Source organism: Zootoca vivipara, chromosome 11 (genome assembly GCF_963506605.1).
Source record: "Zootoca vivipara chromosome 11, rZooViv1.1, whole genome shotgun sequence".
NCBI lineage: Eukaryota > Metazoa > Chordata > Lepidosauria > Squamata > Lacertidae > Zootoca > Zootoca vivipara.
In genome coordinates, this window is record NC_083286.1 from 49,916,504 (window position 1) to 49,942,734 (window position 26,231).

At 45.1% G+C, this 26,231-nt stretch overlaps 1 protein-coding gene across 1 annotated transcript; it reads left to right on the forward strand.

Annotated features, from left to right (window-relative positions):
- Nucleotides 1–1,286: 1,286 nt before the first annotated feature.
- NARS1 (asparaginyl-tRNA synthetase 1) lies at nt 1,287–25,185 on the forward strand. Its single transcript, XM_035100980.2, has 15 exons — nt 1,287–1,441; nt 4,346–4,428; nt 4,757–4,822; nt 5,378–5,470; nt 5,697–5,786; nt 6,396–6,474; nt 9,075–9,145; nt 10,202–10,288; nt 13,119–13,340; nt 14,016–14,215; nt 17,133–17,268; nt 18,082–18,195; nt 19,112–19,243; nt 21,931–22,062; nt 23,228–25,185. The coding sequence occupies exons 1-15, from the start codon at nt 1,399–1,401 to the stop codon at nt 23,357–23,359; spliced, it is 1,680 nt and encodes a 559-aa protein (XP_034956871.1). The 5' UTR covers nt 1,287–1,398; the 3' UTR covers nt 23,360–25,185.
- Nucleotides 25,186–26,231: the final 1,046 nt, after the last annotated feature.

The window sequence follows — 26,231 nt, forward strand, 5'->3', positions numbered from 1 at the left end:
GATCCCTAGCTAGCAGGACCAGTGGTCAGGAGTGATGGGAATTGTAGTCTCAAAACATCTGGAAGGCCGAGGTTGAAGAAGCCTGCTTTAGATACCAATTACATCCATAAATTACCATATAGCATATATACTGTATTCAACACAAAAAACAGTGACAGTTTGTTGTTGACAAAGGACAGCTGGACATTTAAAGGGCCCCATTACCTTCAGTAGCCTAGGGCCTCATCAAACCTAAATCCGGCCCTGGAAAACGCTGTTTTAATATAACATTTTTGCTTCCTGTTCATTACATTTGCTTTCAACGTACAGGTGAAACTCAGAAAATTAGAGTATCGTCGAAAAGTGCATTTATTTCAGTAATGCAACTTAAAAGGTGGAACCAATATATGAGATAGATGCAATGACATGCAAAGCAAGATATGTCAAGCCTTTATTTGTTGTAATTATTTGTCGTTAGGCGGGTCAATTATAAATGGAATGTAAATAATGAAATGTATTAGGGATGGTTACAGGTAGGTAGCCGTGTTGGTCTGGGTCGAAGTAAAATAAAAAAATTCCTTCAGTAGCACCTTAAAGACCAACTAAGTTTTTATTTTGGTATGAGCTTTCGTGTGCATGCACACTTCTTCAGATACAGTGAAATAGGAGTCCCCAGGCACTTATGTAGAGAAGGGGTGGGGAGGGGGTGGGGATGGGGAGGGGAGGGGGGGATCACTCAGAAGGGTGGTGGAAGTGGGTGATTGACTGACTGATAGCTGTTGATGACCGAAAACGACTGCAAATGGTTTTGCATGAAAAAGCAAGGGTTGAGATGGCTGAAGATCGCTTATCATGTATAATAGGGATGTTTATTTTTGGATTATTGTAACTATTTGTTTTATTACTGTGGAATTTCCAAAAGAAAGCATTTGTAATAAATAAATAAATAAATAAATAAATAAATAAGTTGCATTACTGAAATAAATGCACTTTTCGACGATATTCAAATTTTCCGAGTTTCACCTATATACAGTACTTTGACTTTCTCCAGCGACGTTTCACTCCGGATTTAACTGATGAGACTCCCTCCACATGCCCTTGAAATTCTAAAGCAATATAATAAATAACAATAACAATAATAATAGTCCCCGCATCCTGCTCCTGACGCCGCCGGCTCTCCCCAACAAGGCGCAAGCGGCGCGCAATGGGTGGAGACGCCGGGGCGGAGCGCAAAACGGATTAGCAGCAGCTGCTGCGGCAGCCGGCCTCGCTTTGCGGCAAGGGCGGGCTTGTGGGCGGGCTGGCCTGATGCAATCTCCCTGCCGGGAAGCGCAATCCCCTTCTTGAAAAGGAAAGGGAAAGAGGCGGCCGCCACCTGCCTTGTTTGAGGGGCGCCCGGCGCTTTACGCAGGAGCAGCAATGTCTCTGGAGATCCTCAAGCAGACGGGCGCGCTGGCCCTGGGTGAGTTGGTGGGCTGTGTGTGTGTGTGTGTGTGTGTGTGTTTTGGCAAGGATCGCCCGGGAGGGATGTCTTCAGAACAGGCCCTGGGATCTGGCAAGGGCAGGCGGAGATCCTGTCTCATTCATAAGCAGTAATAATAATAATAGAAATAATTCACGTTGGGTGAGATGGGGCAGCTGCAGAAAGGGCCCAGGAACAAAAGAACCGCGTCCCCCTTCTCTTGCAATGGTAGCAACTGCAGCCCTGGCCTCGGATGAATGAGGGGCCCGCCATCTCCACGCGCGACCCCGCGGTCGTCGGAACCAGATTTCAAGGCCACGAGGCATTTGGTTGCGCGCTCCGGGCGCTCTAGACCTTCCCTTCCCCATTGGCAGCTGTTTAAAAAAAGATCAGTTAGCGGCTGGTGTTAAAATGATTTAAATGGCAACTCATAGACCCGCCCTTCTTCTTCTTTCCTTGGGAAGAGGCGCTGCACGCCACTGGATAGGTTTGCTGGTGCCTCGGGGCAGGGGACCTTTTGCTGTAGTCACCCATTTCCCTTGCCTGCTCTATAGCCACGTCCCCTTTTTTCCCTGCTGCTCTTCTGTCTCCTTCCAGCCAGCCCCTGTCGGGAAAAGCGGCTTGTAGCAATGAGTTAAAAGAAATGCAGCTTACCAGAGTTATCCTTGGGGTTGGAAAGTCGGGGTTCAACCTGCCAGACATGTTCTGGTGCTTGGAAACGGGTCTCCTTCCTTCCTTCTTTATTACTCAGTTTGTTTTTCTTTGTAAAATAAAAAAAAAATTCCTTCAGTAGCACCTTAAAGACCAACTAAGTTTTTATTTTGGTATGAGCTTTCGTGTGCATGCACACTTCTTCAGATACAGTGAAATGGAAGTTTCATTTCACTGTATCTGAAGAAGTGTGCATGCACACGAAAGCTCATACCAAAATAAAAACTTAGTTGGTCTTTAAGGTGCTACTGAAGGAATTTTTTTTATTTTACTTCGACCCAGACCAACACGGCTACCTACCTGTTTTTCTTTGAAAATATTATCAAGGTATAAACACAGATAGCTTGCCTAACACCGAATCAAGAATATGGAAGATATTCTCCTTGCGTGTCAGGGTAGATTTGATTTATATCAAATTGATTTAAATCACGATTTAAATCACTAGTCAGTAAGACTTGATTTAAATTATTATTTATTTTTTAAAGAAAGACTCATTCTTGCTGGTATAATCTTACTATTTACAACCAGAGGAAGGTTTCATTTTTGGAATAATAAATTTTCAGAGTAGTTTTTACAGTTATGTATATCAAAAAGTATTGATTTGGTTATACTATTAGAAATAAATAGATAATTATGAAATTCCTGTGAGGTTTAAAAAGTTAACTGTTTACATTTGGACAACTTTTTCTGCTGTACTTTGTTGGAAGGAGAAAAATAATCATTTCCCTAATAACAATTTAAACAATTTATTTAACTAAAGCAATAACATAGCATATGTATCCATGTTTGCTAACTGATGTGGTTAAACTTTTTTTCAAAACAAAACAAAAACGTAGACAGTTTTAGCACACATGAAAAACTTAAAACAAATCCTTATTTCCTGATGAATAGCTTATGGACTATCATGTAACTTAAACAGAAAACCATCTTTATAAAAAATTTTTCCTCCCAAAGCACTTTGTTTTAAAAATCCAATTTAAATAATTTTTTTAAAAATCATGATTTTTATCCACCCTGCAATTGCGTAAGGCAGAGCTTCGTGCTGCCACATTTTGTGGCAGGCCCTCGCTTGTCATTTTCACAGCGAAGTGGCTGGCCTTTTAGCCACTTTGGGGTGGCTGACTCCCATTTTCAACCACAAATCCACAGACCAACTGAAGGAAGCTTGTGAGACACAGGTAATGAGAAGAAATGTTATATACCAATAATTAACTTTCCTCTCCTGCTCTGTAGGTTTGAGGCTGGCAGCGCACTTGGGGGCGGGGATTAACTCTCCCCTGCTTCTCTCTCCCCCCCCCCCACAGGGACTCAAGGTGGCTTACAGATCAAATAGGAATAATTGGGAAAAAATTGCCCAGTAGCACCTTAGAGACCTACTAAGTTTGTTCTGGGTATAAGCTTTCGTGTACATGCACACTTCTTCAGATACATGCATGTACACGAAAGCTTATATCCAGAACAAACTTAGTTGGTCTCTTAAGGTGCTACTGGACAATTTTTTTATTTATTTTGACTGTGTCAGACCAACAGGGCTACCTACCTGAATCTAGAAGATAAAACAGGAACAGCTAAAGACATAGAGGTGGAGGGAGAAACAAACAAATCATTATAGATAATGAAACAGAAACTGTACAGAGTCTTCTTTTTAGAACCAAGAAGACATTAAAGTCTTTAATACTGGGCTTGTTTGGGAAGGATGGTACCGCAGTAGAAAAGCTTGATTTTGGCCACAGCTGCCTGGTCTACTTCACTTGGTGAGGGTCCTTGAATAATAAGATGCCTTATTATTATTATTATTATTATATGCTTCCTCCACACCTACTAACGCCATTCTGTTGTGTATGAGTGGAGCTGTTTGGGCTACTTGAGAGTTGTCGCTCAGAGAACGAGCTCATTGGTAGCCATTCCAGAGAGGAGATTAGCACCTTCTTCTCTGCAGCATGTGCTCCTAGCCGAGTCGGATCCATCGACAGTCTCCATCTTTAGATGTTGGACTGCCATCTCCCTTGAGCCCCATCCAGCCTGCCCAGTGGTCGGCTGTGAAGGGAGCTGAGAGTCTTAGGGCCCCCAGAGCAGCAACAGAGCTTCCCCACCAGTTTTTAGAGGTTGGCGAGTGCAAAGCAACAGTTTTGTGTAAACGGATCTCTTGTGTGCTATGTGTAAGACTCCTAATTTCCATGCCTGCTTTTACAGGAGAGGTCTATGTCTCCGATCGAGAGGGAAGTGACGCTACTGGAGACGGGTCACAGGAGAAGCCTTTCAAAACTGCTCTGAAGGTACCTGACTAGCCCGGTTTAGGTTCTCCATTTCCCTCCAGGAGTTCACATCCAAGGCCAATCAGGGGGCTTATTCTGTGGCGGTTCCTGAAGTGCTTGCTGCAACGATGCTTGCAGCAGTTTGCGTAATGTCTGTGATTGCCTGCTTCGTGCATCCTTAACATTTGTCTGCACAATGGGGTTCCAAAGAGCATTCAAAGCAGCGTTCGAAATTTGCCAGGCACATTTTGGGAGTTGTAATCTGACCGTGCACTGGCTGCCCCTGCTTTTAGAACTAGCTGTCTTTAAAAAAATAAAACTTATCTCATCCTTTCCTCTTTTTTTAAAGGCTTTGCTATCTGCTGGAAAGGAGCCGTTTCCCACGATCTACGTGGACTCGCAAAAAAAAGACGAGGTTGAGTATTAATGGGTGTTTTTCTGCCTTTTCCACGGTGAAAGGATTTGGTTTCGATTGGCAGTAGGTTCAGGACAGACAAAATACAGAGTCTGCACACCAAAACATAAGAATTTGCAAGGTGTAGTGACGGCACTCGCTTGCTTAGCTTTAAAGGGAGATTAAGCAAATTGATGGAGGATTAATCAACAGTGACAAAAAGGGACCTGCAACAAAATGTTGCAGCGTGGAGTCCTCTGTTCACTATACCAGTCAGCCAGCCACACCCTTTCCCTGAGACTTCATTATGTTCTCTTCCTCCTCCAGCTTTTCCTAATATATTGTGTTTCTGCAAAACTTTGGGGTTCTCTCAGTCTTGCTGGAGAACTCCTCTTGCCCCTGGATGGTGCAATTTTGACAGTGTAAATAACAGCACTTACTGTCTGAACATTGTGGAAAGGGGATGATAGCTCTAAGGAACTTTTGAGACATCTGGCTGGCCACTAGATGGGCCCTGGGGTTTTACATTCTCATCGGAAAGTGAAAGCGTAACTCTATTTTTGTTGTCCGCCCTAGAGATGGGAAACGATTTCCAAGACCCAGCTGAAGAATGTCAAAAAGCTGTGGCACAGGGAACAACAAAAAGCTGAAGCTAGAGAAAAGAAAGAGGTACGGTTTGCAAACGTTGCTCCTTTTTCTTGTGGCATCTTCCAAGACTCCCAGTGGGGGTGTAACAATCAGTCCTCTCCCCCCCCCCCCGGAATTCTGGGAACTGTAGCTCAAATGGGGCCTTGATGCTAATGTTCCCACTGGTTCTAGTATTCCCAGATCACTCCCCACACGCTTGCATTCAGAGTAGGGTCTCGACTAAACCACTCTTTAAAACAACCTGCAGGAAGAAGATCTCTTGCGCCGTGAAAAGAACTTGGAGGAAGCAAAGAAGATAATCATTAAGAATGACCCCAGTCTCCCAGACCCCAAATGTGTGAGTAAAGCTTGAATGCTTGTGCAGACATCCTTAGCCAGTTTAAAAACAGTTTAACCACATCAGTTAACAAACATGGATACATAATGCTATACATGTTATTGTTTTAGTTAAATAAATATGTTTAAATTGTTATTAGGGAAATGATTATTTTTCTCCTTCCAACAAAGTACAGCAGAAAAAGATGTCTAAATATAAACAGTTAACTTTTTAGACCTCACAAGAATTTCATACTTATCTGTCTATGTATTTCTAATAGTATAACCAAATCAGTAATTTTTGATATAACTGTAAAAACTAGTCTGAAAATTTATTATTCCAAAAATGAAACCTTCCTCTGGTTGTAAATATTAAGATTAAACCATCAAGAATGAGGCTTTCTATAAAAAATTGATTTTAATCAAGTCTTACTGACTAGTGATTTTAATCAAGTCTTACTGACTAGTGATTTAAATCATGATTTAAATCAATTTGATATAAATCAAATCTACCCTAACACGCAAGGAGAATATCTTCCATATTTTTGATTCGGTGTTAGGCAAGCAATATGTGTTTATACCTTGATAATATTTTCAAAGAAAAACAAATTATTCGGCTGCTTTCTGACAGGTGAAAATTCGTCACCTAGAGGCCCACAGAGGAGAGAGAGTTAAGGTCTTTGGCTGGGTCCACAGGCTGCGTAGACAAGGTGAGTGTCGTGTTAAAAGGAACCAGCTCTGTAAAGGGGGAACAACAAACTCTAGGACCATCTGTAAACTGCTCCACAAAAGGATCAAAGCCTAAAAATTTTGTGAGAGAACTAGGGAAGTTAGTCAGAAATTTCCCAGCATCATTGCAAAACTTCAAGCTGAAGCTTCCTTGGGAAAAGCCAGTTTAATTTTGTAGGCTGACGTAGTTCGTGGTATGTATCTTGTCAAAGCAGCCTATCTTTTGTTAAGATTTGGGCTGTCGTTTCAGAGCATTTTCCCCTCAGAAAACGACTCTGTTCTTACCTTGCATGCATTTGGGCTCTGCATAGAATGTGATGCTCATTTTTTTATTTCATGGGACTTTCAGCTCCGCTGTTTGCAAACTGAAACCAATAGTTCAGAGCTGCAGCTTTGCACCTCAGTTAGTTAAACTTCCTTGTGAGTCTGTGCATGTAGGCTTATTTTTATCGTGCATATTTTAAGTAATACTTTAATGGGGTTGTTGTATTGCATCTTGAATTGTGGATGTTTATATTTTTGTGTTTTTGCACTATGCAAACTGCTTGGAAGCCTATTTTGGCATTAAGTCATTAATAATGATGATGATGATAATAATAATAATAAATTTATTGCTTATACTCCTGCCCATCTGGCTGGGTTTCCCCAGCCACTCTGGGCAGCTTTCAACAGAATATTAAAAACACAATAAAACATGAAACATTAAAAACTTCCCTAAGCAGGGCTGCCTCCAGATGTCTTTTAAAAATAGGATAGCTGCTTATTTCCTTGACATCTGATGGGAGGGCGTTCCACAGGGCGGATGCCATTACCTTAGGTCTTTCATCTGGTACGCAGGCTGAGACCCTACCTGCCCGCGGACTGTCTCGCCAGAGTGCTGCATGCTCTAGTTATCTCTCGCTTGGACTACTGCAATGTGCTCTATGTGGGGCTACCTTTGAAGGTGACCCGGAAACTACAGTTAATCCAGAATGCGGCAGCTAGACTGGTGACTGGGAGCAGCTGCAGAGACCACATAACACTGGTCTTGAAAGACCTGCATTGGCTCCCAGTATGTTTCCGAGCACAATTCAAAGTGTTGGTGCTGACCTTTAAAGCCCTAAACGGTCTCGGTCCAGTATACCTGAAGGAGCGTCTCCACCCCCATTGTTCTGCCCGGACACTGAGATCCAGCACCGAGGGCCTTCTGGCGGTTCCCTCGTTGCGAGAAGCCAAGTTGCAGGAACCAGGCAGAGGGCCTTCTCGGTAGTGGCCCCCGCCCTGTGGAACGCCCTCCCACCAGATGTCAAAAAGAAAAACAACTACCAGACTTTTAGAGGACATCTGAAGGCAGCCCTGTTTAGGGAGACTTTTAATGTTTAATCGATTATTTTATTTTATTTTTATGTTGGAACCCGCCCAGGGTACCTGGGGAAACTCAGCCAGGTGGGCGGGGTATAAATAATAAATTATTATTATTATTATTATCATTATTATTATTATTTCAGGACCAGTGTTATATGGTCTCGGCGGCCACTCCCAGTCACCAGTCCGGCTGTCGCTTTCTGGTGATAACATAGCGATAATAACAGGCTCTTTGACTTGTTTCTTAGAACACCCTGGAAGCCTTGGCTTGTTAGGCCTCAGCTACAATAGTTAAAAAATAATAGCAGCTTTTTGAATGCGTTTTAAACATGCAACACCAGATGGAGCTGGAGAGCAAAAATAATTATTTGCAGTTTTCCATAACTTTTTTTCTTTTGTTATAACGATTTAATTTCTGACTTATTTATAGTGGGTTTTTCCCTGTGTGTAGACACAGGTGGCGCTGTGGGTTAAGCCACAGAGCCTAGGGCTTGCCGATCAGAAGGTCAGCGGTTCGAATCCCTGCGATGGGGTGAGCTCCCGTTGTTCGATCCCAGCTCCTGCCAACCTAGCAGTTCGAAAGCACATCAAAGTGCAAGTAGATAAATAGGTACCTCTTCGGCGGGAAGGTAAACAGTGTTTCCATGTGCTGCTCTGGTTCGCCAGAAGCGGCTTAGTCATGCTGGCCACATGATCCGGAAGCTGTCTGCGGACAAACACCGGCTCCCTCGGCCTATAGAGCGAGATGAGCGCCGCAACCCCAAAGTTGGTCACGACTGGACCTAATGGTTTGGGGTCCCTTTACCTTTTACCTAGATTCATCCTTAGTTTTTCTCTCTCTCGCTTTCGATTTTCACACACTACATTTGACAAGTGTACAATCTGTGTACACAGGCGAGCTGCACAAATTAACAAGTATACACCCATTTTCACACAAGCACTTGTACATGTGTTCAGGATAATATGTGAACAAGCCTGTTCTCTCTTTCTCTCCATGCTTCTTTCACATGCAGTTCTAAGCGCTTCTCCACAAAATAAAATCATATATTTAAGGTGTCATGGGACTCTCTCTCTCTCTCGTTCTTTCTTTCCTCCCTTGGATATATTTATCTTCCCTGTTTTGTTTTGTATTTTAATAGTAGAGATAGTTTTGAGGGTTTGGGATGGAAAGGGGATGAAGGATGCCTTTCAACAAAAGGAAATTTAAATTCTAACAACGCTGCTTCTTCTTTGCTAGGGAGGAACTTGATGTTTATTGTATTAAGAGATGGCACAGGATTCCTTCAATGTGTCTTGTCAGACGAACTGGTAAGCTGCTTTGAAGTGTTTGTGTGTGTGTGTGTGTGTACGCTCTCCCCCACCCTTATCTCTCCAACACACACAACTTGCTTTTACTCTTCTTCCTAACCCTAACCCCCCACAAGTTAACAAAGAGAAAATACAGAGAAAGAGAGGCTGAGAAGGAGGTCTGGGTGCGCGGCATCCTTGGGTCCCTTTGATAGGCCAAGGATGATGGGAGTTGTGGTCCAGCAATGCCGTGCAGCCACAACACACATTTTGGAACGGAAATTTAATAATGTTCGGATGTGGAAAGATTAGAAGAGGACCCATTACGATCCAGCCCGTCCCAGTTCTGGAGTGCTCTGTCCTCAGAATCTGGCGGCCCACTAGAAGTTGAGTGGGACGAGATGGCAGCGATCATCCAACACAGTGCATTACAATCGCTAAAACAGGCAAAAAATAGTAATTAAGTGGTCCATCAAGGTCTCTTTAGACCCTCAGCAATCTTCAAGCGGTCTGGTGAGAAGAAAGTTTGGGAACCACTAAGAGAAAACAAAAGGGAGCAATGGGACCTGATGACATTCCATTGTTCTCGAATGGAATTCTATGGGTGCCGCCATGTTTTCCCCCCCTATACAGTTCCTTCTGAGAGCAATGGAACATTGTCAAGTTCCCTTTCTCCCTGGAGGAACTTGATTCAGGGTGAAAATGGCAGTACGAATCCTGGTGTGCTGGCTCCTCCGTGATATCTGGGATTTTGGAGAACAATTTAAAGGGTGGGGTGGGGAGGAGAGGCAGTGCTGAAATCTGCCGACTGCAAACCTGCCTGGACTCGGGATCTGATCTGCGTCATGAATCTGCCCAGATCAAATCAGACGAGTTGTCTTTGGAATTCACAATCTGTGGATTCTTCCTCCATCCCTAAGCAAGAGACAACTCTTGGCTCTCGTGATGTAGAATTCTACGTGTTTCCTTGGGAGTGGTGTGCTCCCATCTGCTCTTCAAAAAATAAATAAAAGAAAACAGAGGTAAAATCCTAGCCCACACAGCCTGAATTTCCTCCTCTGTTTCTCTCCCTTCTAGTGCCAGTGTTACAATGGAGTTGTCCTCTCAACCGAGAGCACAATTGCTATCTATGGAACACTCAACCTTCTTCCGGAAGGCAAACAGGTGAGTAAGGGAGTCTGCTTGCTTTCTCCTTGTTCCTGCCAAGGGAAGGGCTCTAGCTCAAAGGTAGAGAGTTTGCTTTGCATAATAATAATAATAATAATAATAATAATTTATACTCCGTCCATCTGACTGGGTTTCCCCAGCCACTCTGGGCAGCTTTCAGCAAAATATTAAAATACAATAATCTATTAAACATTAAAAGCTTCCCTAAACAGGGCTGCCTTCAGATGTCTTTTAAGAAAAGTCTGGTAGTTGTTTTTCTCTTTGACATCTGGTGGGAGGGCGTTCCACATGGCGGGGGCCACTACCAAGAAGGCCCTCTGCCTGGTTCCCTGTAGCTTGGCTTCTTGCAACGAGGGAACCGCCAGAAGGCCCTCGGCGCTGGACCTCAGTGTCCGGGCAGAATGATGGGGGCGGAGACGCTCCTTCAGGTATACTGGACCAAGGCCGTTTAGGGCTTTAAAGGTCAGCACCAACACTGAATTGTACTCGGAAACGTACTGGGAGCCAATGTAGGTCTTTCAAGACCGGTGTTATGTGGTCTCGGCGGCCGCTCCCAGTCACCAGTCTAGCTGCCGCATTCTGGATTAGTTGTAGATTCTAGGTCACCTTCAAAGGTAGCCCCACATAGAGTGCATTGCAGTAGTCCAAGCAGGAGATAACTAGAGCATGCACCACTCTGGCGAGACAGTCCCCAGGCAGGTAGGGTCTCAGCCTGCGTACCAGATGGAGCTGATAAACAGCTGCTCTGGACACAGAATTGACCTGCGCCTCGATGGACAGCTGTGAGTCCAAAATGCATTCCAAAGGTCTCCTGTTTGGCATTTCCTGGTGGGTCTGGGGAATGCCCCTTATCTGAGCCCCTGGAGAGTCACTGCCAGTCGAAAGGGCCTCCCTGTTCTGCAGGTAGTAGGGATGTTTTGATAGCGAGAAGAGTACTCAAGACATGCAGTTTCTGCCACTAGCAGCTGGAAGTCATTTAGTCCTGGACTGCATAATTCTGTTGACTATATAGCTCTGATGTGGAGATGGGAATGTAAACGAACCTGTGGGATATCTCCGTTTCAAAGCCAGAAACACAGCATGCATGGTGGTTAAGTGCTGCTGTAGCCCTGTGTCAACATCACACGTGTTACCTGCTAAATATATTCCTTGAAAGTTTCCCCCCAACACCCAGCCATCTCAAGAACAAAGGACTGCCAGGCTGGTTAAATGGGATATTATCAGTGAAGGAAATAATTTTGATGGTATTATCCTCCAAGTCTGGTTTTTCTATTGTGATACATATATTTCAATAATAATAATAATTAATTAATATAATTGATTATACCCCGCCCATCTGGCCAGGCCTCCCCAGCCACTCTGGGCAGCTTCCAACAGAATATTAAAAACACAATAAAACATCAAACATTAAAAACTTTCCTAAACAGGGCTGCCTTCAGATGTCTTCTAAAAGTCAGATAGTTGCTTATTTCCTTGATATCTGATGGGAGGGTGTTCCACAGGGCAGGCGCCACTACCGAGAAGGCCCTCTTCCTGGTTCCCTGTAACCTCACTTCTTTCAGTGAGGGAACCGCCAGAAGGCCCTCAGTGCTGAACCTCAGTGTCCGGGCTGAACAATGGGGGTGGAGACGCTCCTTATAAATTCACAGGAAATGGAATCTGTAATATTAATCAGCAGGGGGAGCTTGTGGATTTATCTAGAGAAAGAATTTAATTTGCCTGAGAAATAATGCCTTGTCCTTTGGGATATGTTTAGTACCAGCCATGTTGTACTATTGGCTCAGGTATAAAGAATAAAACAATGCAAAATCATACTGTCAGGGGACGCCTCCCACACCCACATTCTTGTTTTCTGAATCTCCAGCTCCATCTGCACTGTTGATTTAAAGCAGTATCATATCACTTTAACTGGCTCCCCCCCCCCCCCCAGAAGGAATCCCAGGAGCTGTAGTTTGTTAAGAGTGCTATTTCCCTCCCAGAGCTACAATTCCCAGATTTCCTTGGGAAGAGGGACTGATTGATAAATCACGCTGGAAACTAGCTCTCTGGAGGGAGTCTCCCCACAACCCCCCCCCCAATCCTCTCCTGACATTTGCACATTTAACTTAAAGACCTGCAGGAAGAGTCTTATAACTGCGTTCAACTGATTGGGAAGCCTGATTGCTGGAAGGTTCCAGCTGAACACAGTTAGAAATCCCCCGTTGTGGTCTTTTGCGTGAAGTTCAGGAGAAGAGAAAGGGCTTGTGTGGACCTTGAAGGAGAAGGGGCTTGCAGGATGTGTCCCTGTCCCATTTTAATCTCTGCATGTGGACTTTGGACCACCTGATGTGGTGCTGTTTGTTCGCGCTGACTCGGGCAGCCTTGTTGGTCGTGAGTTGCAGGTGATTTTAACAGAAATAAACGATAAATTGCAAGAACTCGGGCCAAAAGAAGATGGATTGCGAATAAGTCTTCACTAGGTTTTATTGATGTGATACGGAGTTTAAATAGGAATCAATCCCAATGTTGAAGGCAAATAAAGGTAAATTCCAGTAAAAATCAGGACAAGGCCCTGTTTCGACTATTCTTCGTCAGCACAGATTCACAGGTCAAAGTGTACCAAATAAGCAACATTGGGATTGATTCCCATTTAAACTCTGTATCACATCAATAAAACCTAGTGAAGACTTATTCGTAATCCATCTTCTTTTGGCTTGAGTTCTTGAAATTTATCGTTTATTTCTGGACTTTCCCAAGAACTCCAATTTCTACTGGTGATTTTAACAGAGCATAATATTTGTGCTTCCACCTCTCTCTTTCAACCCATGCACACACTCCCAACCAATAGGCTCCAGGAGGCCATGAGCTCTGTTGCGACTACTGGGAGCTGATTGGCCTGGCTCCCGCTGGTGGGGCTGATAACCTTGTCAATGAAGAGTCAGATGTGGACGTGCAGTTGAACAACCGGCACATGATGATTCGAGGAGAGAACATGAGCAGGATCTTCAAAGTGCGCTCCGTGGTTGTCCAGTGCTTCAGGGATCACTTCTTTGACCGAGGGTATTACGAAGTAAGTAGATCTGCTGCTTTTGCGGATCTTAAAGGAAAGTTCTCCAGTCTCTGGGATCGTCCTTCCCACTCAAAGAAGTACACCTGCAGCCTTCTATAAAGTTATTGTTAGCTCTTTTTTTCTCTTCTCTTCTCTTTTACTACCTTATTTTCTGTTTAGATTTACAGTTGTACCTTGGATCCCGAACGCCTAGGTACTCAAGACGTTTTGGTTCCCGAACGCCGCAAACCCAAAAGTGATTGTTCCGGTTTGCAAACGTCCTTTTGGAACCCGAACGTCCGAAGCTGCTTCCACGGCTTCTGGTTGGCTGCAGGAGCTTCTTCCTGCGGCCAATCGGAAGCTGCGATTTGGTTTTCGAATGTTTTGGAAGTCGAATGGACTTCCAGGACGGATTCCGTTCGACTTCCAAGGTACGACTGTAGTTTGTTTTTTAACTGTGATATTAAAAAGTTTTAATAAAACTTTTTTTTTAAAAAAATTGTTATTATTGTTCTTGCTATTTATTAGATTTCCCTCTTGTTTTTGATACAGCAGACTACTTCTGTCCTGTTCTTTCTGAACTGTACACAAAAAAATCCAACATTTAGCTCTTGGGATTAAGTTAGCTCTTCATGGGGGACAGGAAGTGGGGTTACTCACTAATCATGCATAATCTCGTTTCCGCTTCCCTTCTAGGTTACCCCTCCAACGCTGGTCCAAACTCAGGTTGAAGGTGGCTCCACTCTCTTCAAGATGGACTATTTTGGCGAAGAAGCCTTTTTGACACAGTCGTCCCAGCTCTACCTGGAAACTTGCATCCCTGCCCTGGGAGACACTTTCTGCATTGCCCAGTCCTACCGAGCTGAGCAGTCTCGGACCCGCAGGCACCTGGCTGAGTAAGAGACCCTTTTTTTGCAGAGCTGGGGAACCTTTTATAGCCCTTCAAATATTCCTGAACTACTGCCCTCATAATCCTCAGCCAGGGATGGTGGGAATTGAACAGTAAGCCTGCAACTTGCACGCACACACATTTAACTTGTGCATATTAAGATTTATGCGCTTGGCAGAACAAAAAAGAAAATTAAAAAGGGGGTGAGCATCCAGGAAAAAAGATTTTGCCACCTCCTATTGACTATGTACAATTTTGGCTTTAGGCACGATAATCTGAAACTTAAGTAACCCCCATGTATGTTGAGGGCTTGCTGTAATTCAGGCATCCCCAAACTTCGGCCCTCCAGATGTTTTGGGAATTGTAGTCCAAAACATGCCTGCCCTAGAGGGTTAAGTTACAAATCAGAATCCAAAGAAACCCATGCCATATTTACTTGGCTAGGACAAGTCTACTTCTAAGAGTATCGGGTGCTTCCATTTTTGTACCGTGTTTCTCATATTATAAGACATGTCTTATATTTATTTTTTCCTCAAAAAAACACACTATGGCTTATTTTCAAGGGATGTCTTATTTTTTTCCTTCTCCTCCTGCCGCGGCCGGCATTGCTCCTGCGCCTATCACTATGTCTTATTTTCGGGGTATGTCTTATATTCCTTGAATGCTTAGAAATCCTGCTATGGCTTATTTTATGGGTATGTCTTAAAATATGAGAAACAGGGTACCAGGTTGTCCCTTAGCTGGGTGTTAGGCTGGTTTTAGTGGTTCCAGCTGTTTGGGTTTTGAATTGCAGTCCACTGATTTCAGAAAAGCCCCCCCCCCCTGCCCAGATTTTCTCCCTTCATCAATCCTATTGATGTATTTTAACTTACTGATTGCTAGGATAAACAAGCAGTGTGCAGTACTTAAGAATTGCACTTCTGTAGCGGTGCAGAGCCCATAAAATAGGCATCCCCAAACTTCGGCCCTCCAGATGTTTTGGACTACAATCCCCATCTTCCCTGACCACTGGTCCTGTTAGCTAGGGATCATGGGAGTTGTAGGCCAAAACATCTGGAGGGCCGCAGTTTGGGGGTGCCTGCTGTAGTTCAACAGGGTCACAGGAAGGCCAAAGATTCCTCACACCTAATGTATGGGGCAGAACAGTGCTGTAGCATAGGTTGCCAGTGCCCAGGGCAAGGCATGTATCCTCAGCACCGGCAACTGACGGGGGCAATCATTCGGCAACCTACCATAGCGGAACAGGGGCTTGGTCGGGAGCGGTTATCTTTCTAAAGCCCATGCAGAGGGTGTCCTAGAAACCAGACTTCTTCTCCAAAATCTGCTCCTCAGTCCACCCACATGAGCATTGGGAGATTTTCTGTGTGAGGGAGAGGGCGTGCCATTATTATTATTATTATTATTATTATTATTATTATTATTATTATTATTATTATTATTGCTGCTTTCTTCTTTTTTCTTTCGAAATGTTGCTCGCCTAAGAATTTTGCGCAGAGTATGGTTTTGTGCTATTTCAGAGCAAGGAAGGAAGTGGCCTGCAGTTTGTTATAGTAACAACTGATCGTTGAGCACTTTGTTTACTTTTTCAAAAAGTATTTGACTGACTGAGGTCATAAGGCTGAGTTGCAGAGGCTTTCGGGCCTAGCCTTGTAGGCTTTTCACGCTAGAAAAATATAACCTGTGCTCTTGATAAAGATAGTGCAACTCATACAGGACGTTGGCGACAAATATTCACACAGTTGTTCAGAAAAATGTTTTTACACCTTTTATCAAATTTGTGAGAAAGAGACAATTACTTACAAAGTGCCATGAAAACTTGCAAACTACCTAAAATAAAATGAACTTGCAATATCAGATTCTACTAGGTCCTTACAAATTCTTGACTCAGTTTTTTTGTTTTTTCTTGTTTTTTAAATAGGTTCAAGAAGATTCAAGAGAAAGGTAAGTTTAATGTTGTTCCCAGTAGCTGTGAGGTGCTGTATGAAGTTATAAAGAAGATAGGGTGACAGCGTTCTATCCCCGCTTTGCCCTAGCAGTCCATGCAGCTTAGAGGCTGCTGTTTAGAAAAGACTGAATAGCTTATGCCAGGCATCCCCAAACTGCGGCCCTCCAGATGTTTTGGCCTACAACTCCCATGATCCCTATCTAACATGACCAGTGGTCAGGGATGATGGGAATTGTAGTCCAAAACATCTGGAGGGCTGAAGTTTGGGGATGCCTGGCTTATGCTTAAGCCAAGAAATTGCATCTTCAACGATATTTAGCACTAGTAGATGCATCAATGGCTTGAGACAAGACTACTGAAGAAGCCCAGAAAACTCTGCTCAGGGAGTGTGCTATCCGCCAGCCCCAACACATCGGCCCCACTGGGGCCTCTAAACTGCATGGACTGCTAGGGCGAAACGCTGGCACCTTGTCTTTGTAACTTCATATGCTGGTTCATCACCACCTCACAGCTACCGGGAACGACGTTGAACTTACCTTTTTCTTGAATCTTCTTGAACCTATTTTAAAAAAAACAAAAAAAAACGAGTCAAGAATTTGTAAGAAGCTAGTAAAATCTGATATTGCAAGTTCACTTTATTTTAGGGAGTTTGCAAGTTTTCACGGCACTTTGTAAGTAATTGTAGGCTTTTCATAGCTACGTAGAAGGGAGAATTTCAGTGCAGGTGGCTCCTTCCACCTCTGCAGCAGCGTCACGAAGAGACAGGCACCTGCCAATCTTTTAGAATTGTGATCCACGTTGTGTCTGGTTTAGTGCAGTTCCCATGTTGTGATCTCAGTCTAATAAGCCACCGTTTGCAAGGCTGTGATTAAAGAAAAGGTGCTCCGCTGGTGCTAGGTGAGGGGGAGCAGTTTGCAGGCAATAAGTCTGCGAGTTCCCAACGTTTTTGTATATTGAAGGCATCCACGTTCTCCTGCAGATACACACACATTGAAGCAGAATGCCCTTTCATGACCTTTGAAGACCTGCTGAACCGTCTCGAGGACCTTGTCTGTGATGTAGTGGACAGAGTCTTGAAATCCCCTGCGGCTGACTTGCTTTATGCCCTCAACCCAGTAAGTGGCAGCGTGGGAAACAAGAGAGTTCTCCTCTTTTTACTTCAACGTCTTTGCTTCTAAATCTTCAGGAGCCCAAGGCAACCCAAAGTGACACAACCAGAGCTTTTTCCCCTAAAAAAATGTTTAGGGGGTGGTACTCTTTTTGACTCGGGGAAACACCACCATTTTATAGTTCAAATCGGGAGAAATAAATACAGTAAATGGACAAAAGTACAAAGAACATGCATTACCTCCTATTATGTAGCTGACAGCTCACAGTAGCTTCCACATTGGCATGAGGTTGTGTGCACTAACTTCTCATATTGAAACACTGCCCCTCGATGAGGCCAAACTTTCGTCAGTAGAACACCACACATCCACATTCCACACTGCTTCACACATTAAACGCTCGCTTCCATCTGAGGCTCAGGAAACACCGGGAAAAGGAAATGAGGCCGCCTTTGGGGGCAGCAACGGAACTGATGATTCACCGTGCTAGAGAAGAAACTAAATTTTTTTTAGTTTCTTCTCCTGTTAGATTCACAAAACGTTTAGGGGTATGCATATCCCTACGTCCCCCCAGAAAAAAGCACTGCCTACAACCGAAAGAGACCTACTTTATACTGTAAGCTGATCAGAGCTCCCATCTCGTGAGGATGGTGGGTGTACAAAAATGATGAAATAAATGTGTATTATTATTATTATGTTGTATGCTTTGGTCCACAAGCTACCATAACTTGCCTTTACAACTTTGGGAGATTGGCAGGACAAATGGTTACTTTTGGGATACTGTGGTCTTCTTCAGACCTTTTCCTTCCTCTGTGTTTGCAGAACTTTGAGCCCCCGAAGCGCCCCTTCAGACGGATGAACTACACAGATGCCCTTGTATGGCTGAAGGAAAATAACGTGAAGAAGGAAGACGGCACATTCTACGAATTTGGAGAGGTGAGCCTCTTGGTTCATTGTTCAGCCTGCTTTTTTGCCCACTTCGGTTCCTTAAAAATCTACTGAATTACTTGTTAAGTGTTCTATGTGGGGCTGCCATGCAGAAGAAGGCTGTTTGCAGAATTCCTTGGCAGAATTCTGCATCCAAGCAGTTGACCAGGAAGGCCAGTTAAATGGAATATGAGACTCCCAAGTTAACAACAGCTACACTGGCTTCCAGTCCATTTCCAGATGGAGTAGATAGCAAATACAGTTCTGTGTTTCCACTTCAAGTCTCCCAGCTCTGTTTAAGGGATTCCCCATCAAATATTGTCTTGTATTCCTGTAAACTATGTTCCTCTGCCTCACCACAAAAAAGCCTGCTGATGCCTCTCTCTTTTAGCTGTTTTAGCTCTATGAGGCATATTTGGAGAATGAGTTTGCTATTAGCCTATAGCAGCCTTGCAGAACCTGGTGCCATGCAGGTATTTTGGATTCGAACTCACATCAGCCCCAGCCCTGATTTCCTTCCCAGCTGCCGGGGAATATGTGGTTCGAAAAGGCAGCCTGGCATGTATATCTAAGCATGTGTTGCAGGTAAAAGAACCTCCAGCTGTGACCCAACTACAACTCCCATCATCCCTGGCCATGCTTCTTGTGGCTGATGGGAGTTGCAGTTCAGCAACACTTGGGACGGCCAAAGGTTCCCCACACACCTGATTTATTGGTTGCCTAGTCAAACAACGGGCATTCCAAATCGCAAGCTGAGTTTGCAATCTCCCTATAAATAAGCAGCGGCAAGTAACACGAAATGCCAGGGTGGCTCGAGAAACAGCTTGGCCCCTTGAGCAGGGAAGTGGCTTAATGAACGGAAACATGGCAAAGGTGTTCTTAGGCAGTAGATGAGCTAATAATAAGTCTTGTTCGCTGTCCGTAGGATATTCCAGAGGCCCCCGAGAGACAGATGACGGATGCCATTAATGAGCCAATCTTGCTGTGTCGATTTCCTGCTGAGATAAAGTCCTTCTACATGCAGCGCTGCCCGGAGGATTCCCGCCTTACTGAATCGGTCAGTTTGCATTCCCCGCACATATCCCATGCAGGTTGCTGAGCCGGGAGAGGGACGGAGCTGTTAAGACATCTTCTTAATGGGTGTTTTTGCCCTTTGTTAAAAGGCTCCGTAGATATATTCTAAGAGAGGTGTGAACCTAAGGGTTGTCAAGCCGGTTAGAGGGTTCTCGCAACCAGTGTGATCTTTCGAGCAGAACACGCCTCTCGAGGCAAGCCTTGTCGTTTTCAGGTTTTAACTACATTAAGAGGCTGATGCACAATGTCATTGAGCTATACTTTAAGGCAGGGTTTTCCAAACTTGGGTCTCTAGCTGTTTTTGGACTACAACTCCCACCATCCCTAGCTAGCAGGACCAGTGCTCAGGGATGATGGGAATTGTAGTCCCAAGACAACTGGGGACCCAGGTGTGGGGAAACCCTGCTTTTTAAGGGTTACATCACACATGCATGATAATCCCTTGATTTCTGGCACTCGCTGAATGAGATCTGGTCAGAACAGTCTGCAGAATAGAAGTGTCACGTCAAATTGCAGGTAGGAGGCTTGCTATGTATTTTGAAGCAAAATAGAAAAAAAATCCTTCAGTAGCACCTTAAAGACCAACTAAGTTTTTATTTTGGTATGAGCTTTCGTGTGCATGCACACTTCTTCAGATACACTGGAAACAGAAGTGTCAGACCCTTATATATATGCAGAGGGTGGTGGGGGTGGGTGGGAATGGGTGATGGGCTGATGGGAGTGGTAAACCTGTAGATGGCTGTTAACGACTGCTGATGACTGCAATTAGTCCTGGGGGGGGGGGGGGGGGAAGCAAGGGCTGAGGCGCTAAAGAAAGCTTGATCATGCATAATGAGATAAGAATCCAATGTCTTTATTCATCCCAGGTGGCTCCATGGTTTTAAGCTTGGTAATGAGTTCCAATTCAGCAACTTCTCTTTCCAGTCTGTTCCTGAAATTTCTCTGTAATAAAACAGCTGCTTTGAGATCTTGTATAGAATGTCCTGGGAGTGTTCTCCTACTGGTTTCTCTGTCTTATGGTTCCTGATGTATTTTGAGTGTTCCCTGCATGTAGTAATTTAGCACATTGGAGAGAGCTGTGTTAAATTTCTTTCTGATAGGCTCGTTTTCTACATGCAGGGAATCTCTCTTAAAATATGGTCAGGCATTCAAAAATGGCTGCCTTTAGTGCCACCTCCACCTGAAGTCTAAAGTGATGGAGCTTAGAATTCTGCCACCCAGTTCTGTGTAGAGTAGCTCTTACTCTAGAAAAAACATTGTATGTTTCTAGTGACACATAGGTTCTAAATCTCTGCTGGTTCCTGTATATAATCCTATGATATAATCTCTGCTGGCCTTCTTGGTGCGGAGTGCCTTCCATCAGCTTCAGATGATGGCCCAGCTGTGTTCCTATCTGGAGTGGGGATAGCCTAACTTCTATCATTTATGCTCTGGTAACTTCTAACCCAGGTGGCGCTGTGGGTTAAACCACAGAGTCTAGGGCTTGCTGATCAGAAGGTCGGCGGTTCGAATCCCTGCAATGGGGTGAGCTCTCATTGTTTGGTCCCAGCTCCTGCCCACCTAGCAGTTCGAAAGCACATCAAAGTGCAAGTAGATAAATAGGGACCGCTCTGGCAGGAAGGTAAACGGCGTTTCCATGCGCTGCTCTGGTTCGCCAGAAGCAGCTTTGTCATGCTGGCCACATGACCCGGAAGCTGTCTGCAGACAAACGCCGGCTCCCTCGGCCTATAGAGTGAGATGAGCGCCGCAACCCCAGAGTCAGACACGACTGGACCTGATGGTCAGGGGCCCCTTTACCTTTAACCTCTAAGATAACTGCAGCGCATTATATGTGGGCCTGCCTCTAAAAACTGTTAAGAAACTTCAGCTGGTGCACAATTCAGCGGTCAGGTTGCTCTCTGGGGCAAGATGGTTTCAGCATTGAATGCCAATCCTGGTCTGACTGCACTGGGGCTGCCAATTAGTTTCTAAGCCCAAATTCAAAGTGCTGTTTTTGACCTATAAAGCCATGAATGGCTCAGGGCCGCAATACCTCGAGGATCGCGCCTCCCCGTATGAACTGACCTGGATCCTGTGATCATCATCTGAGGCTATTCTTCAAGTGCCTCCTCCATGAGAGGTCTTGGGGGGGTGGGACGGGACACAAGAAGAGGAATGTTTTTCGCTTGGCATCTAAAGATAGGTAATGAAGGCACCAGGCGAGCCTCCTCAGGGAGAGCATTCCAAAAAATAGGGAGCCACCACAGGCCTTTTCAACTGTGTGTGTTTGTTACTATGGTATGGACGTTTGTGTTTTTATATTGTAAAACACACTGTGATCCTCTGATAAGAGGTGGCATAGAACTTGAATGAATGAATGCAGCTGGTGCCGCAGTCCTCAAGGCATGAAAATGCGTGCGTTGAACCAGCCTCGGAGCAGAGGCAAGGAGAGGAGCTATGCTTTCAGTCCAGTTGTAGGAAGCAGGGCCGTCTCTAGCCGGTCGGGTGCCCTGGCGCCCCGTGCCACTGAGACTACCCCTAGAGCCGGGCCTGGTAGGAAGTCTCCAACCCACCTGGGAGCCACAGAAACTGTGTTCGGGGAAACGCCTGGAGGGCCCCATATTTGTCCAGCAGCTAATTATTGGGCTTTTGCTTAAACTGTTCAACATGCTTTGTCTTGCCTCTGTTTAGGTTGATGTCTTGATGCCCAATGTTGGCGAGATTGTTGGAGGCTCAATGCGTATTTGGGACAGCGATGAGCTGCTGGAAGGCTACAAGAGAGAAGGCATTGACCCCACGCCTTATTATTGGTACACCGACCAGGTGTGTGTTGATTATCCTGTTGCTTTCGCCAACTGTTGCAGCACAGCCACGATGCTCAAATGCAACACGTAGACCAGGCATCCCCAAACTCGGCCCTCCAAATGTTTTGGACTACAATTCCCATCTTCCCCGACCACTGGTCCTGTTAGCTAGGGATCATGGGAGTTGTAGGCCAAAACATCTGGAGGGCCGCAGTTTGGGGATGCCTGGTCTTGGATGTTGGAGCAAATGTGATGAGGATATAAATCTATCCCCTGATCTTTTGAGCTGGGAGTTTTCCCTGGAAGGGTGTCTTGCCTATTTTGGACTGTGGACACCACATACGGCCATACCGCTTCATTCGAAACCATGTCAACGCATTCACAAACCCGTAGCATGCTGGGTAAGGAGGACCGGAAGGGGAACCGCTCCTCCCTCCTGGCAGCTTGCTGCCCTCTCTTACAAACTGCTTCAGATTCTTCTGAATTGCAACTTGGGAGCTCATCTGGCAAGAGGAATTTGAAACTCTCTCGCTTAGGGGCCGCCTCCTTTTTCTCCAGCTGCTGCTGCTGCGTGACCCAAATGGGCATGCTTGACACATTGTACGTTGCAGTTGGCTGGTTTCTGCGGCAGGGGGTGGCTCCCCTAACCCCAACCCCACCCCACCCCGCTTGCCGAAGGAGCCATTCCTTCCGATTCGTTGCAATTTCCCATTGCCATTCCTGACACGGAGTTCTGCTGTGTGGCTTCAACTGTAGCGTTCGAAACCTTGGGGAGGTGCTGTCTTTCCTTAATCATGTTCATTTCATAATTTGCTGAACTGAACGCCGGTTTTGAAAACGCCGTGTGTCTAGAGAGCGTGGGCCGATTGGGCTGATCTTAACCCCAGCCGGCTACCCAAGGCGGCAGCACATCAGGACTGACAGGAGGGGTCTTAGGTGGAGTGCAGGGGGGCAGATTTTGTTTGCGATTGCCAGGGATAGGCAAAAGCTTGAGGTGCCTGCTTGCTTTGGTGCCACTGCGCCACTTCTGAGGATGGACGTGGGATATAAATGTAAATAATTCTGGGCATGCCAGCAGTGGGACACTGCTCTTGGGACCAGGCTGCGAGATGGCTGGAGACAGGCGTGTTCTGCTCCCAAGGTTTTCCATCTGTGACTTGTTCCTTTCTTGTTTGGCTCTGCAGCGTAAATACGGCACTTGCCCTCACGGTGGCTATGGCCTGGGCTTGGAAAGATTCCTCACCTGGATCCTGAACAGGCACCATATCCGGGATGTGTGTCTGTACCCGCGCTTTGTCCAGCGCTGCAAACCTTAACCGATGTTGCTCGGGGGCAAAAGTCCAGCAGTCTTTACGCAAAACCCTCCTCCTCCCCTCAAGTTCCGGAGAGCACATCTCATCATCCTTATAAAGCCATCCTGACCCTGGAAATCCAAGAGATCAACTTCTTTTCCTTTTTCTACCTCCAGCCTTTTCCGAATGAGAATTTGGAAATTTGAATTGCAGTCCACTGATTTCAGAAAAGCCCCCCCCCTCTCTCCCTTGCCCAGATTTTCTCCCCTCATCAATCCTATTGATGTATTTTAACTTATCGATTGCTAGGATAAACAAGCAGTGTGCAGTACTTAAGAATTGCACTAATGTAGCGGTGCAGAGCCCGTAAAACAGGCACCCCCAAACTTTGGCCCTCCAGATGTTTTGGACTACAGTTCCCCTCTTCCCCGACCACTGGTCCTGTTAGCTAGGGATCATGGGAGTTGTAGGCCAAAACATCTGGAGGGCCAAAGTTTGGGGATGCCTGCCATAAAATAATTGGGTCGTTTGGTAAAAAGGAGCCAGAAGCGGGGCTTTTGAAAAGGGAATATTTGAGTTTTCTCCCCAAAACAAAATTCATTAGTAAGTGCACCATGTAACACAATATAATACAATAATCTGGAGTAGTGTATTGCCACCCTGAGGGACAAAATAAGCCCCCCAACTATTTTGGCCGTGGTCAGTAGCATCCAATTTAAACCTTTTCCCTATCCAACATCAGAGTTTGTAAGAAAATCATGCCATCTCCATTCTTCAGGTAAACAGCTGAAGTGTAGAGATGATACTATTCTCCCCAAAACAACAAAGAGATTCCTTTTTCGGTGACTAGAATGATAAAAGCATTACAGTGTAAAGAACCACCCAACTGAGAGGAGAACCAAACTCTAGATACCTTTTACCTCCTTCATTAAAGGTTTTCAGCCTGAATTCTTAGAAGTGGTGGCTGGGCAGAAGGGGGGGCCCTTTAACTCTGCCTTGAAAATTTATTCAGAGAGGCGCATTAACAAAATGCTGCCCTAAAGTGTACGACAGCCCTAAGCTGTAGTAACCTACTATTCCCTAATGGGTGAGATTAGGGTAGAGAATATGATGGCCTTTTTTTTTTTAAGCCTTTCATGTGAAAATCCTGTGTGCCTCTGCTTCGGACAACTGAAAAATCAACCCTAAGCAATTGTACCCATAAGGAGGTGCTTCATCCCTTCCTGCCACTGTATTTTCATTCTATCTGCATTTTGAACTTGGCACTAATTGATGGCTTCACTTGCCAAATAAGGATTGCTGCTGTCCAGGCTCCCAGTTCCATCAAAATGTTTTCAGCAAATGTTCTCTTGGCAGAAGCCTCCCATGTTTCACACTCGGTTAAGTTGCTTTTCAACCTGCCTCTTGTTACGTAGTTCAGAAAGATGGGCTGATACAGCTTGCATTCCAAAAACCCTAGGAACTGTAGTTTTGAGAAGGTGGCTGATCCTCCTCGGTCTCTTGCTCATCCTACCCACTGAATGTCTTGGGTTTCTTAGGAAAGAGGGGCCAACTGAAAATTGGAGGAGATGTCAAGTGATGAAGCTGACTGACGTCTTTGTTGCTCCTCTTTCCAGCAAGTGCTGTGAAAATGGTTTTTAGTTATCAGAATAATTTAACTGGAGCAAGGGGTGGGGGTGGGACAACACTAGGGATGCTCTGGGTTGTTGCTGTAGGACCTTGCCTGATCAGATTTCTCTTATTCTTCTACACTGTTACATTTTTGTGATGATTGTGCATGCCTTGTTTTCAAAGCTGGTTGGATCTCGCAATCAATAAATTCATCGCACTGGAGGGTTCTGCTACTGCAACTGTTGTGCTCTAATTTTGCTCATTTTCACATATGGTAAGAGAATCCTATCCTCCCACTTTTTGCCTCTGTAGCCTTATTTGCTAACAATGGTCCTTAAGTTGCGCCCAGGCAAGGACAGAGACAGTCAATAACGACTCCGAGGGTTGAATCCAGAGAAAGAATTTAATTCTTAAATTTAAGAGACTCTTGGTGATCAGCTTCACGACAGGAGTAAAGAAAGACAAATTTGCCAAGATTCTTATCCACTTATTGGGCTCCTTCCCCCCCCCCTGCCTCTGTAAGAGTGCGCACGGAAGAGGGTCATAGGTTACAAATACATATATGGATCTTCCTGTGTCCGGTCCTTCTTGTAAACACATGCTGACTCAACAAAGCCTTCAGTAAGGCTAGTCTACGCATCAAGCTAGCAACTTCCAGCGTCAGGCTGGAAGTGCATCAGCTGATAATAAGCCTCTCTCTGCCCCTCATTCTGTGTTCCTAGATTTGGACAGGACACCAAGGGTCATCTAGTCCAACCCCCTGCAATGCAGGAATCTTTTTGCCCAAAGTGGGGCTCAATCCCACGACCCTGAGTTTAAGAGTCTCGCATTCTCCTGACTGAGCTGTGGTAGCTGGATTAGGCAACTTCGTGGAGGGTAGCCTTGACCTCCATTAATTTGTCAAACCCCAAGGGCATGGCTCCAGTAGAAGCGTCTTGGCTTCCCCAGTCCATTCCTGCAAAGTGGAGACAGTGCGCAAGTCCTCCTTATGTGCAAGATCTCGGCACGTGCAAATTGGCTGCGTCTGCTTTGCTGCCCTTGATGTGGAAAAAATGCCGCAGGCCACAGTTGAAGCTTGATGGTGCATTTGGGCTCTAAACGTACTGCATTATTTCCAAACCCCTTTCACGGAGCACAGCCTTTTCCCTCTGCTTCAGCCAATTCACAATGCGGTTCTTTTATTTATCAAATCTCTGCATTTATCCTACTGGCCTTAGAAGGAACAGGGCTCTTTAGTCTCCTGTTTTGCTTCCTTTTGTGGCCTGTTGTGTGTGACATTTGAGTG

Bases quoted from the DNA above. Each gene is read 5' to 3' on its own strand.
- NARS1 (XM_035100980.2), top strand. From the start codon at position 1,399: ATGTCTCTGGAGATCCTCAAGCAGACGGGCGCGCTGGCCCTGG. The intron at 14,216-17,132 runs GTAAGAGACCCT...GTTCTCCTGCAG, and splicing joins ACCCGCAGGCACCTGGCTGA to ATACACACACATTGAAGCAG. The intron at 19,244-21,930 runs GTCAGTTTGCAT...GCCTCTGTTTAG, and splicing joins ATTCCCGCCTTACTGAATCG to GTTGATGTCTTGATGCCCAA.